Source organism: Galleria mellonella, unplaced genomic scaffold, assembly GCF_026898425.1.
Source record: "Galleria mellonella isolate WM207_F2 unplaced genomic scaffold, CSIRO_AGI_GalMel_v1 utg1737, whole genome shotgun sequence".
NCBI lineage: Eukaryota > Metazoa > Arthropoda > Insecta > Lepidoptera > Pyralidae > Galleria > Galleria mellonella.
In genome coordinates this window covers 56,746-72,795 of record NW_026442017.1, presented here as the reverse complement: position 1 = coordinate 72,795, position 16,050 = coordinate 56,746, and the positions used below count along the sequence as shown (strand labels likewise).

General features: G+C 38.7%; 4 protein-coding genes across 4 annotated transcripts; all 4 read left to right on the top strand.

Moving 5' to 3' along the window:
• On the top strand, positions 1–2,756 carry LOC128200337 (uncharacterized). The gene is made up of 2 exons (XM_052893457.1): positions 1–195; positions 454–2,756. The coding sequence occupies exon 2, from the start codon at positions 455–457 to the stop codon at positions 2,486–2,488; it is 2,034 nt and encodes a 677-aa protein (XP_052749417.1). The 5' UTR covers positions 1–195; position 454; the 3' UTR covers positions 2,489–2,756.
• A 4,683-nt stretch (positions 2,757–7,439) lies between these two features.
• Positions 7,440–8,684, top strand: LOC128200339 (uncharacterized). The gene is made up of 2 exons (XM_052893461.1): positions 7,440–7,669; positions 8,066–8,684. The coding sequence occupies exon 2, from the start codon at positions 8,076–8,078 to the stop codon at positions 8,682–8,684; it is 609 nt and encodes a 202-aa protein (XP_052749421.1). The 5' UTR covers positions 7,440–7,669; positions 8,066–8,075.
• Positions 8,685–8,716: 32 nt separating this feature from the next.
• Positions 8,717–9,448, top strand: LOC128200338 (piggyBac transposable element-derived protein 3-like). The gene has a single exon (XM_052893460.1). The coding sequence runs from the start codon at positions 8,717–8,719 to the stop codon at positions 9,446–9,448; it is 732 nt and encodes a 243-aa protein (XP_052749420.1).
• A 1,123-nt stretch (positions 9,449–10,571) lies between these two features.
• On the top strand, positions 10,572–11,664 carry LOC128200336 (uncharacterized). The gene is made up of 2 exons (XM_052893456.1): positions 10,572–10,588; positions 10,676–11,664. Exon 2 carries the CDS (start codon positions 10,687–10,689, stop codon positions 11,182–11,184), a length of 498 nt encoding a protein of 165 aa, XP_052749416.1. The 5' UTR covers positions 10,572–10,588; positions 10,676–10,686; the 3' UTR covers positions 11,185–11,664.
• Positions 11,665–16,050: the final 4,386 nt, after the last annotated feature.

Below are 16,050 nucleotides of genomic sequence, written 5' to 3'. Positions count from 1 at the left end.
TTCAGTAGGGTAGGGCGGGGCTAAAAGGTCCGCGGGTAAAAAGGTCCACCATGCCTATCTCCGAAACTAAGTGCACGTTAGACAACGGAGTGACCGGTGCGTGAAGGGGACGAGGGACGGGTGCGCATGCCGCCCCGCGCAGTGCATTTTCTAGAGCCGGCAAGAGTGTACGCGCAAGTGGTGCGAAAATTACACGTAAGTAATGTTTTAGATTTTACTTAGTTTTAGTCTCATTGTTCGATTTTTAAACTTACGAAACATAATTTCTCTGTATAAATGTTTAGTGGTATTAAGTTTCACGTAGTGCCATTGTTTTTTTGTTTGCATCACCTTGTTTTTCTACATAACCTAAAACAACAGTCCACCTACCATTGGGGCACAAAGGACCGCGGTGGACCTTTAAGCCCCACGAATTATTTTGATTCTATGTATTAATTTCTATTTTATTTTCAGAATGCGGAATTATAAAAAAACCACTGAGCGTGGTACGAAGTCCGTTGAGCTGATGAAGCGAGCGGCTGATTTAGTCGCAAATGAAGATAAATCAATAAGGCAAGTTTGTCGTGACTATGAGATTAGCAGAACTTCATTGAAGAGATTCATGGCGCGGTTAAAGGAAAATCCGGAGTCGCCAAAATTTGGCTACGGCACTCCCAGATTAGTGTTTAACCAAGAACAAGAAACTTCTCTCTGCGAGTATTTACTGACACTTGCACAAATCTTTCACGGTATAGGCCCTAAAGATGTTCGTCGCTTGGCTTATGAATGCGCTGTAAAATATAATTTGAAGATTCCTGAGGTATGGCACACAAATAAGATGGCTGGAAAGGACTGGCTGACGGGATTCTTGTCAAGGAATGACCGTCTCTCTATCAGGAAGCCAGAGGCTACTAGTTTGAGCAGGGCCACCTCTTTCAATCGAACGAACGTTTGTGAATATTTTGATAAATTGGCACACGTGATGGATCGTCACAAATTCAGAGGTTCGTCTATATGGAATGCTGATGAGACTGGTGTCTCGACTGTAAATAAACCTTCAAAAATAATTGCAGCCAAAGGGAAAAGAAACGTCGGGTCTGTCACATCTGCTGAAAGAGGAACTAATGTAACATTGTTGGTAGCTGTTTCGGCAACTGGATCTTCGATACCTCCAATGTTCGTATTTCCAAGAAAGAAATACCAAGATCATTTCGTGCGAGATGGGCCAGCAGAATGTATTGGTGCAGGAAATGCAAGCGGCTGGATGACTGATACGGAATTCTTGCTTTTTATGAAACATTTCATCACTTATGTGAAGCCAACTAAAGAGTCGCCAGTTTTGCTTTTACTAGACAATCACAGTTCGCACTTGTCAGTGGAAGTGTTGGATCTAGCGAAAAATAATGGAGTAGTGATGCTGTCGTATCCTCCTCATTGTTCCCATAAGCTGCAGCCCTTAGACGTGTCTGTTTTCGGGCCGTTTAAAAGGTATTTATCGTCAGCACAAGATTCATGGATGCGTGGCCACCCAGGAAAAACAATGAGCATTTACGATATCCCAGGCATCGTCCGAACAGCTTTACCTTTGGCACTGACTCCCAACAACATCTCGAAAGGGTTTCAAAAAGCTGGGGTTTACCCGTTCAACCGGGAAGTGTTTGATGAGTCGGACTTCGCTCCAAGTTTTGTGACAGACCGACCAAATCCGAACAATCCAACAACGTCTTCTGTACCTAATGAGTCACAGCCGCCTATGTCTACAGAGCCCCAGTTGCCTATTTCTCCAGGTTCACCAAGTTTGTTAATTTCTTCGCAGCCCGAAGTTGTAGCAGTTGTTTCAGCAAGTATATCTCCTGTATCTCCTTCTCAGTTGTCTACAGTAGGGCCTCAGTTGCCTACCGTCTCAGTTTTGCTGTCCTCAAGTGACCTAATGTTGTCTTCTACAGCTGCTGTTGAAAAAGATTGTCTGCCATTAAGGTCCTGTACAGTTCCATCTTCAAACATTGAGCCTCAACCATCTACGTCAGCTTCATCCTTGTTTGCTCAGCCATCAATATTTTCTCCGGAATCCATCAGGCCTTTCCCTCAGGCAGGACCGCGTAATGTTACCAGCAGGAAACGACGAAAGGCAGCTATATTAACAGACACACCTGAAAAGGAAGCGTTGTCTTTGGAACAAGAAAATAAAAAGAAGAAGAAAATGGTCTCTCGTAAAAAAGCTGTCTCGAAGAAAAATAAACAAGTGAAAAAAAAGATTTTACAAGAAAAAGATACAAATAAAAATAAACAAGTGAAAAGAAAGATTATACAAGAAAAAGATACGAGTTCGAGTTCTGAAGAAGAAGAATGTCTTTGTCTGGAATGCTGCGAGTCATTTGCTGACAGTGTTGCAGGAGAAGGCTGGATTCAATGTAATACCTGTAAAGGTTGGGCCCACGATAAGTGTGCCAAACATCACTCATCATCTCTTGCATACGAATGTAAGAATTGTCAGTCTGATGAAGATTAGTTATTAGTTTTTTGTTGAAAATACTTATTTTTTTAAATTGTTTAAGTTGCTAAAGATGTTACCGATTTCTTTTATGAATATGTACGATTTTGAGATACTACAATTGTTTTAAGATGTTACCTTTATCAAGATCAAAAAGACCAAAGACCTAAAGATTTGTTATTAAGACTGATTATAACTGTGCCTTATAATTATATAACTTAGTTACCAGTGCAAAATAGGTCGCAACATATCTGTCGATTAAAATATAATAAATATAAAGATTATTTATTTTTATTTATTTCCTACATTTGACCACAAAATATGATTTAGTTGTCGTGGTTCTTTTTACCCCAAGACTGGTCCTTTTTACCCCACCTGCGGGGTAAAAAGGACCATTTGACATTACATTTTGTATCGCCCATATTGGGCGCATTGGTAAATTCTGGCCGTATTCACCTATGGCAACTTATAGATGAAGGATTAAACTTTCTATTATTATTAAAGTCTTTCCCAGGAACCTTAAACGTACGTAGTTATGACACAATATACGCAAAATGGACCTTTTAGCCCCGCCCTACCCTACTATTCTTATATAATTACACCCGACTCCAGTTGGGTGACAATCATATTAGAATAAAATTTCCTATTGGGGGTCGACTGTGCCAGCATGTCGCTGACGCAGGAAGACCTCCCGCGGTTCTTCGCCTTTATAGAGGCGAAGTTCGGTCCCGGCCTCATCAAAGCCTTCCTAGAAGAGAAGTGCACCCCTCTGGTGCACAACGAGTCTCCCGCCTCGCCGGCGTCCGCCACTCAGGAGGACACCGGGGAGCTGTCAGCCCCTCCATCTCCTGGGGAAATACCCCCAGACTCGCCTAACGCCGGTGCAGAGTTAGGCGAGACCAGCCGTCCCTCTTCCCCGGCCGGTATGGAGCTCGACGCTCCGGCCGACCCCCCCAAGGACGATTTGCCTTCGGGCAACTCCTCGTCGTCGGAAGACGACTTTGTAGTAGTCGGTGCCAAGCGCACCAAACGCTCGCGGCGGGCTCGCGATCTTCCCCCGCCCAAAACCCAGCGCGCCAACGACGGCGCACCCGTCCCTACCGCTGCTCCCGCGACCCGCGATCACGCGGGAGACAAAAAACCGCCCCCAATAATTATCCAGGACAAAGCAGCCTGGAATAAAGTGTCCGGCGCCCTCAAGGAGAGGCGCATCAGTTTCACCCACGCGAGGGTCACCTCGGTGGGTATCAGAGTTGTGGTCCCCACTTCAGCGGACCACCGCCAGCTCACGTCCTTCCTAAGGGCCAATAGTGTGGGGTACCACACTTACGCCCTGGAGGAAGAGAAGCGCCTGCGGGTGGTAATCCGCGGAGTCCCCCGCGAATTGGACTGCCAGGATGTCCTGGCGGACCTTCGGGCCCAAAATTACCCGGTGCACGAAGTGCACAGGATGATTAGATCCAGGACCAAGGCACCTCTCGACATGGTGCTGGTAGTCCTAGACCTCTCCCCAGAGGGGAAATCCATTTTCAACATCAAACAGGTCTGTCTAATATCAGGCCTTAGAGTCGAACCGCCAAACAAGCGGTCTTACCCTGGCCAGTGCCATCGATGCCAATTATATGGCCACTCCGCTCGCAACTGCTTCGCGCGCGAGTGCTGCGTTAAGTGCCTGGGTGACCACGGCACCAAGTAGTGCCCCCGCGAGAGCGGCACCTCCACCCCGCCGAGCTGCGTGCTCTGCGGCAACCAAGGCCATACGGCCAATTATCGCGGATGTCCCCGCGCCCCTCGTCCAGGCCAGCACAAGGCCACCTCTCAGGTCGCTAAGACCCCGACATCCCGCGCCGCGCGCCCTGCACCACCCGTAGCCCCGCAGCCGGCCGCTGCGTCGCCCCCACCGCCTAAAAACGCGTGGGTCCGACCTCCGGTCGTCAAAGCGACCCCCCCGACCCCCGCTCCTCCTGCAGCGCTCACCCTGGCCAAGATAGTGGCCTCCCCGCCACCACCCCGCCCCGCCCCACAACCAAAAGCGAGCGGCGGCTCCGGCTTCGCAGCCGACTTCGCCCTCGTAGCGAAGCTCGCCAGCTCCATCGACGCTGGCGAAATTACCACCCTGGCCTCCAAACTGAGGACAATTACAGCCCCTCAAGACAGATCGCAGCCGTCTGCGAGCATATCGGCGTCGTAGTCGCCATATTAAACTTCGAAGCCTAAATTATGGACTTAAGGGCCAAAAGGTGCAAACCTCGGTCAGTTAAGTTGGCGTTTTTCAACGCCAACGGACTGAAACATCAAAAAGACGAGGTACACAAATTTCTCACCGACCATCAGGTGGACGTTCTCCTCGTGCAGGAGACCTTCCTGAAACCCTCGATGCGCGATCCTAGGATCGCCAACTATCTCATCAAGCGCGACGACTACACTACATTGTTTTATTTGGGTAAACAGGAAGATACTGTAGTAAGGACGGATAATATTTGTATATGGTCGATAGATACAATACATAGGAAAACTGCCTTATAAAAAAAACAACAGATATATAGATATCGGATTGGTATTCTCGGTACATGAATTTTAAATCAACAATTTGCAATTACAATTAATTTTTAATTTTGTTATATTATGACAAAATAAAAAAAATATCACTTTTTTACTTTACGTGTTTACGCAAATAAATATGGTAACATCAATTGTTACAAAATTAATAAGGCCAACACGGGAATGAATAAACCTTATTGATTTTAAAAACAAATACCGACTTCCATTAAGACCACACAAAAAGACAAATTTAGTATTTCCTCCTTTAGGAACTCATTCAAAGACAATAAAATCATAGCAAAGGCTATATGACTTGCCGAGATCCAATTTAGTAAGGTACATTGTTTTATTTGGATAAACATAAAGATACTGCAGTAGGGATGGGTAATATATATTCGTATCATAAATACAATATCTATGAAACGGCTGATGACCTTTTTTCCTTATCAAAACCAAAAGATATATAGATATAGGACTGGTAGGAGTAATCTTTTCCTTATCAAATAAATATTATTGGGATATATTATAAATTATATTGGGATAGTGAAACCTCCCGCCAAACCGATCTCATAATCTGCCGGAAAAGTACACGTGGAAATAAATAGATAGCGATTAAAGAAATTTAGGTAAACTAGTGCTAAGCAATGACGAGGTTTATTGTCATTTGTTATTGTAGCTTGTTTTGAAATGTTTGGTTTTCTCTAAAATACTGCAGTGTAAACTTTCTCATGCAACGGATAAATAAGGTGAATTTTTGTTTATAATTATATTCAAAAGTTCTGTAAATATGTTTGTTATCAAGTGTGTAGTAAGATATTAACAAGAATTGTTAATTTTAAAGTAATTGTTTTTGTGATGTAGTCAAAAAAATTGCTTATAGATTTTATCTTAAGTTTTGTATTACTTTGGCCAAAATAATTTTGTCCATTATTTTTAACTATTTTTCTTATTTGTTTTGCAGGAGGATTTTCTAGAAGAATGTCAGAAACATAATATAAGTTTCATATGCTTGACTGCAAACTCCACTCATATATTACAATCATTAGACGTGGCTCTCTTCAGGTCGTTAAAGCAGAAGTGGCGACAGGTATCACTAAACTGGAAACACAGATAGATAGGAAGACGACTTTCAACAATCCCAAAGGACCAATTTCCTCTAATAAAAAATGCAGTGAATAATTTGACAGCTACTCGCGAAAATATAATGACTGGTTTTGGAAAAACGAGAATCATGCCAATCAATAAAGACGAACCTTTGAACAGGCTACCTGAACGGGACCGTACAGTCAATTTACATTTAATTAAAGGAACGTTTATGCAATGATTAGAGCAAACACGAATTGATGGAAACGCAGTTCAAAACAAAATAAAAAAAAGAAACAATGTTCTTGCTGGTCTCTCAATTTCTGCAGCACATATTGAAGAACCCCAGTTTATCTGGTTTGACGCAATGCGCCCTCAAATAAAACCGTTTAAAAACAAAAGAAAACTGCCACCGAACGACAAGTTGCTAAAGTCCAGCGACGACGCCATCGTTTGTCATGATTCTACTACAAGTTGCAGCTCTTATATGAGTGATAGCTGATCAACTTAGGATTTGCCCGATGAGGACGTCTAGTATGAACTATAAGAAAGAATGATGACTTTCAATTATTCAAATATCCTAACTGAGGATTAAACTGTACTAAATATGCCACAAACAAATGATATTGTTGATATTAGCCAAGAATCGGATGAAGAGATTCCTTTGACTTCAATTTCCAAGAAGCAAGAAAAAGGGAGTCCAACTTTGGCGATGGTCAGCTATAAAAGTCGAACAACTATATCGTTGGGAAGACATCATCCAAAAACTCAACGTTACAACGTTTTAAAAAAAGGTTTTTCAATAACAGAAATAGATTAGATGATAAAATGGCTAAAAATTCGTTGATATTGATAAAATTATTTTTTAATTAATAATTTTGTGTTCATTTTTTATCTCGATTTAATAGTTTTGTGAGAGAACTTTATTTTATAAGAAATTCAGTAAATTAAGGATAATTTGAAAAGCGTTGTCAAAAAGAAGACACTTTTAAGTTTTTTTATTTTTTTTATTGAGTTTTGTTAAATGTTTACGGATTATAATGAAAGTGGTAATCGCGATGTGTTAGAATTTAAACTTTTCACAAGAAAATTAAGACAAGTTTAGTCTGTATTAAACTTGTCTTAATTTTCTTGTGAAAAGTTTAAATTCTTACACATCGCGATTACCACTTTGTGATTTATTTGATGAAAAATTGTCTTTCTTACCAATAGAAACATTTGTGGATTACTACTTTAGACCGGTGTTAACCCTGGACAACTAACCTTCGTCAAATCGACGAATACGCGACACAAAATAGGCTATCTCTTTTTAACCCTTATTCAAATATTGGAAAATTATTTCCCACTTGACAGTACCGTAATATTTCTTTATTATTTCTTTACTGGTAACTCTAATCAGTACCAATCCAGGAACAAAATAATTTTACACACTTTTTAAATATTTTACTTGGCAACATTTTGGACAAAATTGCGTAATGTCATCGTATGTCAATGTCAAAGTCACAATTTGAATTTTTTGGTGCACAAAACCGGTTCTCGCAGGACTTTCGAAAATTTTTGTAGAAAAAAAATCTGGTAAGTACATAAACAATATATTGATGTAAACTAGACTTATTTTCTGAATGCTTTTTACGGTTTCTGTGCTTTTTGCACTGATATTTCTTGGATTTTATTAGGTTTAATTAGGTGGGAAATAATTTCCCAATGTTCGTTCCTGCTTTGATAAACATCAGTGTCTTTATATATATATATAAAATTGTTTGTCAGCTGTAATAATAACGGTATAGGAACTTGTAATACGATAACGAGTAAGTCAAATTAGTGGCTTTTTGCAAAATTGTGACTGCGTTTATGTGATTTCTATGCTTTATTCCAAACGAAGCCACTTATAAGTTTTAGGACTTTTGTAACTATTTGTGCAATATGCTGATAAAACTACATAATTGCCAACTTTTTATAATTTACTTTCAGCTATTCAAATATGGACGCAAGAAAGGAACGTAAAGTGCTCGCCAAGAAACTATTAGAAGAGGTGGTACAAAATTTAGACGACTTGTCTGATTTATCAGGCTCAGATTCTGAGGATGACTCATGCTTTATCAACAGTATTCATTCTCCTTCCGATAGTTACCTAAATCAGCTCGATGATAACCTAATTGAACAACGTCTTGAACATATCTTTGGCTTTGGATTGACGGGAGACAAACAAGACCCACCTTCTCCCCCTATGCAAACTCAACAGATTTCAACGGATGCCTTACTGACAGTCTTAGATGAAACATCGCATTTCACAAACACACCAAAAACAGACAACAGTCTTTTGCCAACTCACTTAGGTACTGAAACTGAGCAATGTTATGATCAGCCTTCTGACGTTCACACATTTAATGAAGTTCAGCAAAATTTTGATGTCATTGATGCCCCCATGGAAGAGTTTTTGGCAGATGATGGGCAAGAGTCTGAAACTAACAACGAAGTACGCAGAGATCGTTCTCAGCCAAGAGTATGGGAGATAAAATCGGAAACCCATGAAGTTCCGAAAAACGTTTTAAGCCCAAGGCTAACGATACTCATAAAACATCACCTCTAAGTATTTTTGAGCGGCTTTTTCCTGATGAACTGATGGTAATAATTGTGGAACAAACCAACAGATATGCCCGTCAGAAAAATAGTACTAACTGGAAACCTGTAACTCTACAAGATATTAAGGCGTATCTAGGAGTTTTAATCCTTATGGGCTTAAATCCTTTACCGGACATGGAACTCTACTGGTCATCAGATCCCTTTTATTACAATAAGGAAATTGCCCAGGTTTTCCCAATAGTAAGATTTAAAAAAATTACAGAAAACCTCCACTTAAATGATAACGAGATGGAACCACCAAGAAACTCCCCTGAATATGACAAATTATTTAAATTGAGACCCCTCCTCACAGAACTCAACAAAGTTTATCAAAGAGAGGCATACAATTCAGAAGTACAATCGATTGATGAGTGTATGGTCAAATTTAAAGGGCGCAGCTCCTTAAAGCAATACATGCCGAAAAAACCCATCAAAAGAGGATTTAAGGTATGGGCAAGATGTGACGCCAAAACTGGGTACTTGTACCAATTCGAAGTGTATTCAGGAAAAGGCGACAGCACCGAAAATGAAGGGTTAGGCTACAATGTTGTCATGAAACTCTGCAGTAACGTACCAAGAAACACTTTAATTGCCTTTGACAACTTTTTTACTAGCTGTAACCTCATGGAGGATCTTTACGATAAAAATATTTATGCAGTGGGAACAGTCAGATGCAACAGAAAGGACTTACCTGATATGATAAAAAAAAACAACCGAAACCATTGCGATTAGATAAACATCAGTTTTCAGCGGTTACTGCAGAGCCAATCACAGCCATTAAATGGCTTGACACAAAGGAAGTTACTGTCCTGACAACAGCACATCAGCCCTTAGACACAAGGATGATAAAAAGAACCCAAAAGGATGGCTCTGGAGCTGACATTCTCTGCCCGGCTGCAATTGCTTCATACACGCTCAGTATGGGCGGAGTAGATCTTTTTGACCATTTTAGATCGTCATACCCTATAAACCGGAAATCCAGGAAATATTGGATGCGACTATTCTTCTTTCTGTTCGATGCATCTATAATTAATGCCTACATAACGTACAACTACTCCCATGTCCCGACCCTGCATGGCCACCGTGATTTCAGACTACGGTTAGCACGTGCCCTTATAGATAATCACACGACACGAAAAACTCACACACAAACAGATGTAGTTTTTAAAAAAAATAAAAAAGGTGGTAGGTTTGGCGTTCCCGATGAGATTCGGCTGCTAAATGTTGGCATACACTTGCCTGAAGAAAGTGCCACTTACAAAAGATGTCGCTTTTGCAGCACAAAGCACAAAGAACAGAGGACAAAAATAGTATGTTCCTCCTGTGGGGTAGCTCTTTGTGCCAAAAACTGTTTCAAAACCTTTCACACAGTTCTTACTCAGTAATGTTATTTTCATATAGTATTTGAAAAGTTCTTAATAAAATATTATTTGTAACATTCTAGTTTCATTTTATTTTTATAATTTTATTCAATCACTCAATCATGTTATATTGAATTTTTTATATAAAAAAAATAAACAAGTAAAGTAGGAGTAATATGTATAGAATTTGTAGTAAAAATGTCCCAAAAAAATGTAACCATTCCGGATGATGGGAAATAATTTCCCACTTAATTATATTTTGCTTTTCCATACTGGATAATGGGAAATAATTTCCCACCGTAAAACCCCCATTTCCCCTCTTTTTATAAAAAAAATGATGTTTTTTTCGAAATCTACAAAGCCCTTTTACTTAGAAACCATGTTTAATTCATAATTTTATTTAAAAAAAAAATCCATTTGATTAAGGGTTAAAGCGGGCGCCAGTGATCGTGTCGCGACTTGTCAACTCAGTGCCTCTCGTGTTCTTTCAGAAAGCGGTTGTGTGCGGCAGGTAAGTTTTAAAGTTTTTGAGATATTCAATATTTAGTCGTCGTTTCGACGAATCACAAAGAAAACTGCGAAATATTTTATTTCGCAGTTTTCTTTGTGATGGCTTCAAAACAACCACTATCGGAAGAAAATATTACTCGTTTACTGTTAGAAGAGGATGATACGAGCATACCGGAGGATTCATGCAGTGAAAATGAAGATAATTTAGAAGATGATTATGTGGAAAGTGATGCTCAAGACGAATCGTCAGATCGCAAAGATAGCTCACTAAACATTCCTGAGCCGTCTACATCGACGTCACAAACACCACTTGATTTAGGTCAAGAAAATTCAAGTTCAAATACTAACATATTGACATTGACACAAAGTAATATCCGTGGTAAAAACCGTCATGTTTGGGCCACCAGCAAAGGACGTTCTACAGGCAGAGCGGCGCCTATAAATATTATTCGGGTTGCTAGAGGACCAACTCGAGCTGTTAGGGGTATTGTGGATCCACTGGTGTTGTTCAGCCAGTTCTTTACAGATGAGATAGTGGACATCATAGTGAAGTGGACGAATGAAGAAATTGGTGTCAAAAAAGAAAACTATGACTAATTATCTTCCACGCAGAATAATACGTGTAACGAAGAAATCAAAGCCCTTATCGGCATTCTAGTTTTGACTGCAGCTCTCAAAGACAATCATTTATCCCTCGAAGAACTCTTCAACACTGAGTATTCTGGTACAAGATACGTCTCATGTATGAGTAAAGAACGATTTGCTTTTCTTTTGCGATGTCTTCGATTTGACGACAAAACGTTTCGATTACAACGACAGAAAGATGATCCTTTTACACCAATAAGAGAGATATGGGAAATGCTCATAACTAAGTGTCGAGATAACTATGAGGCTGGAAGCAACGTCACAATTGATGAGCAACTGTTGGCATTTCGTGGGAGATGTAAATTCAGAATGTATATTCCGAACAAGCCTGCAAAGTATGGCCTCAAATTAGAAATGCTTTGTGATAGTGGCACTAAATATATGATCGACTGTGCTCCATATCTTGGAAAAGGCACTGATACTGGAGGTTTGCCTTTGGGAGAATACTTTGTAAAGGAACTTACACGAAGCATCCATGGTACGAACAGAAACGTAACCATGGATAATTGGTTTACGTCGATACCCTTGGCGAAACAATTACTTCTGGAGCCTTATAGACTGACAATTGTGGGTACATTACGATCTTATAAAAGAGAAATTCCTGAAAAGATAAAAAATAGTCGCTCAAGGAATGTAAATACCTCCATGTTTTGCTATGATGGTCCGCTTACGCTTCTTTCGTACAAGCCGAAGCCGTCAAAAATGGTCTACGTGCTATCTTCCTGCGATGAAGAAGGTACAGTGAATCCCGAGACACATAAGCCAAATTTGACTGAATTTTACAACAGCACAAAAGGTGGTGTGGACACTTTTGACCAGATGTGTTCGGTGATGACTTGCAACAGAAAAACTAATCGGTGGCCCATGTGCATCTTCTACGACATGCTAAATATCGCTTGTATCAATAGCTACTACATAATTTACTGCCATAATGTGTCAACTCTGGTACAAAAGATAATGAGCCGTTGTAATTATATGAAAGAATTGCATTCCCAACTTGTAAAACCGTGGCTCGAAACACGACTGCAAATGCCCACAATGCCCACGCATACAAAAACGAAAATACAAAATGTATTAGGGATTGGTACTGATGTTGAAGGTGGTGATCGTGACGAAGTACAGTCAACGTCGAGAAATGAGTCTGTATCGACAGGTCATAATATAAGAAAAAGGAAAATTTGCGGTATATGTTCCTATAAGAAACGGCGTATGACAAAGTCCATTTGCTCACAGTGCAGCATCGCAATCTGCGGTGAACATAAGATTGATTTCTGCACTAGTTGCGCAGACAAAAAATAGCTTTTATATATTTTTTTATATTACTAAGATCTCGTTCTATAAGTACTTAAGAGAAGAATATGATTTTTTTTGTTTAAATATTTTTGTTAATTTTCCAAAGAATAACGTTTTTTTGATCTCATGAAAACCAAGTGCCTTACTAAAAATGTTAAGTTTGAATAAATATTTCTCATTACTTTATTTTTTGTAGTTTTATTTGTAAATGTAACCTATGTTATTTAATTGTTCAGAAGAATTTAGATAAAAAACAGCATAATTCACCTAAAAATACCACGTTAAAAACATGTTCGTCGAAAAGACGAATGGTTAGTTTTAATAGGGTACTCTGGAAGGTTAGTGGTCTAGGGTTAAAAAAACATACATTGTAGCCATCAAAAAAAAAAAAAGAGCGGGCAAAGCGTGGCACGAGCAGCGGCCGACACACGGCACAGCATACTATGGACACTGCACCTCATGCCGAGTCGGCGTATCGCGCCGGCGAGTTCTCAATCGGCATCATGTAATTTGCAATTAGAATTAATTTTGTAATATTTAAAATTATAAACTTACGTTTTTTTTTCGCACTCTTCGCTTGCTTTCTTTTTATTCTAGCCTGTCCAATGTATCATCAACTTCGTTTCAGACCACAAAAAAAAACACAAATTTTAATATTTTCTCCTTGAAGAAATCGTACACCGACAATAGGAACTGCAAAGTCTTTCCATATCACTTGCGAAATGAAAGAAATTGCAGAAAGTCGTAAATGCCAATGATGTTATGTAGTTTGTTTTATATTTTTCTCTAATTTTGGAGCTTATCTAGACTGAATATAATAATATGAAAAATTACACCTGCTACTTTTTTTTAGCCAACACGGGAATGAATGAACTTTATTCATTTCAAAAAGAATCATCAACTTCCATTCAGACCACACAAAAAGTCAAATTTAATATTTCCTCCTTTAGGAAATCATTCAAAGACAATAAAATCATAGCAAAGGCTATATGACTTGCCGAGACCCAATTAAGTAAGGTACATTGTTTTATTTGGATAAACAAAAAGATATTGCTGTAGGGATGGGTAATATATATTCGTATCATAAATACAATATCTATGAAACAGCTGATGACCTTTTTTCTTATCAAAACCAAAGGTATATATAGATATCGGACTGGTAGGAGTAATCTCTTCCTTATCAAATTAACACTAGATTTACCAGACCACTCATTTAGACTGGTCGTATAATTTCAATTCAAAATTCCTACAAAATAAAACTTTTTTTCACAAATGAATTTATGACTTTTGTTGCTATAATTAGAGAACATGTTTTATAAAGTTAATGTTGTTTTTTATACATTAGTAACAAATATAATTTTTGTTATTGACATTTATACCAGTACCAGTTAAAATGACAGGTTGTGTTTTTATGAAAAAATGTATGATTTTGGGAGAATCATGAGACCGTTGCAGTACATATAGCACAGAAGCGTCTTTTGTATCTTTCGTTACCGTCTTTTGTTTTCTTTCACTATCGTCATTGTGTTGATGACGTCATTTTGATAAGCATTTGTTTTGTAAATGCTCTAGACATGTTCAGTCTTGTTTCTAGCTTTGTTCAACTCGCAGCATTTTCCTTATAGACAAAGTTTTTATAGTGATTGTGAGCCCCAAAAAATGTCAAAAAAAGCAAAACTTTCTGCATATTTAGAAAATGCAACTAAAATACCTCAGGAATGTTCAGATGTAGAGAGTGAATTATGTGATAGTGATGGTGATAATAGTAGTGCTATTATCGAAAGTGACGAAGAGGAAATTCCTGATGAAGACAATATAAATCAGTCAAGTGACAGTGATTGCGAAAATATTCTAAACAAACGCACACGACGATGTATGCGATTCCCTTCCAGTTCTGAAGATGAATGTGGAAGTAACGTACCAAATCAGCAAACTGAAATTGCTTCCGACGGAACCATTTGGACGAGAATTGAAGAAGGAGGTATTGCTGGTAGATTACCACTTCATAGTGCTTTTAAAGATGTACACGGGACAACAGAACAAGCTAAAAGAAACATTATGGACGGGAATCTAAGTAGTACGTTCCTATTACTGATTGACAACCACATTTTGGAACATATTCGAATTTGTACTGAGTTAGAAGCCTCTCGAGTTTTGGGGAAAAACTGGACAATTACGCAAGAAAAATTTAAGGCATTTCTAGCAATATTATATGCACGTGGAGCGTACGAAGGAAATAATTTGAGGCTTCAATATTTGTGGAATAACAAGTGGGGACCATCATTTTTCTCTAACACTATAAGTAGACGTGATTTTACTGAGATTCTGCGATACATTCGTTTCGACAAAAAAAAATCAGAGGAGTCAACGTTTGCAGACAGACAAGTTCGCTTTAGTCTCAGCAGTTTGGGATAAATTTATTGAAAACAGTAAAAATTGCTTCAAACCGGGAGCTTATATTACCGTGGATGACCGACTATTTCCATCAAAGGCCAGATGTAGGTTCACTCAATATATGCCAAACAAACCTCAAAAATTTGGCATAAAATTTTGGTTAGTGTCCGATGTAGAGACGAAATATGTGATAAATGGTTTTCCGTATTTAGGAAAAGACGAGACACGAAATGCATCAACCCCCCTAAGCGAATTTGTCGTGATGAAACTTCTTGAACCATATACCATGAAAGGTAGAACTGTAACAACTGATAATTTTTTTACAAGTATTCCTTTAGCGTTAAAATTAAAATCCAAAAATACTGCGTTGCTTGGAACAATACGCGCAAACAAGAGGGAGCTGCCAAAAATTTGCAAACTGAAAAGACAACATGGAACGTTTCTCAACGTTGTTTTACCAATGAAATAGATGCACGCTTACTATTTATAAAAGCAAACCAAATAAAAAAAGTACTTATACTAAGTACAAAACATAAACACATCAAAATTGATAAAGCTGCAAAGAAATTACCGGAAACCGTATCGTTTTATAATAATACTAAATTTGGCGTCGATATTACTGATCAAATGGCACGAAAATATACGGCGAAATCAGGATCCAGAAGGTGGTCACTTCAAGTATTTTTCAATATTTTAGATTTAGCCGTAATAAATAGCTGGATATTGTATAAAAACACTACAGGAGAAAATATCTCACGAAAAGACTTTCTATTTCGATTAGCAGAAGAACTTGCTTCAGAATATCAGACTTCAAGGCAAAAACCAGCCGAATTCAATACACCAACCACAAATGCCACTGTTCCTGTACGAAAATAGTGTCAAAGGATATTGAAATAACAATAAAACTACAAATATTTGCAATAAATGCAAAAAAAGTCTATGCGGAAAGTGTACACGCAGCAAAATCTACACATGTACAAATTGTGAGCAACAAACTGTAAACAATTAAATGTTTTGTTATTTGACAATGTCTATAAATCCATTTATGTATTATACTTAATATTGTTCAATTTTATTTTTATCCTTTTTAAGAGTTAATATAGACTGGAAACCACAATAAGCCTTTTTTCT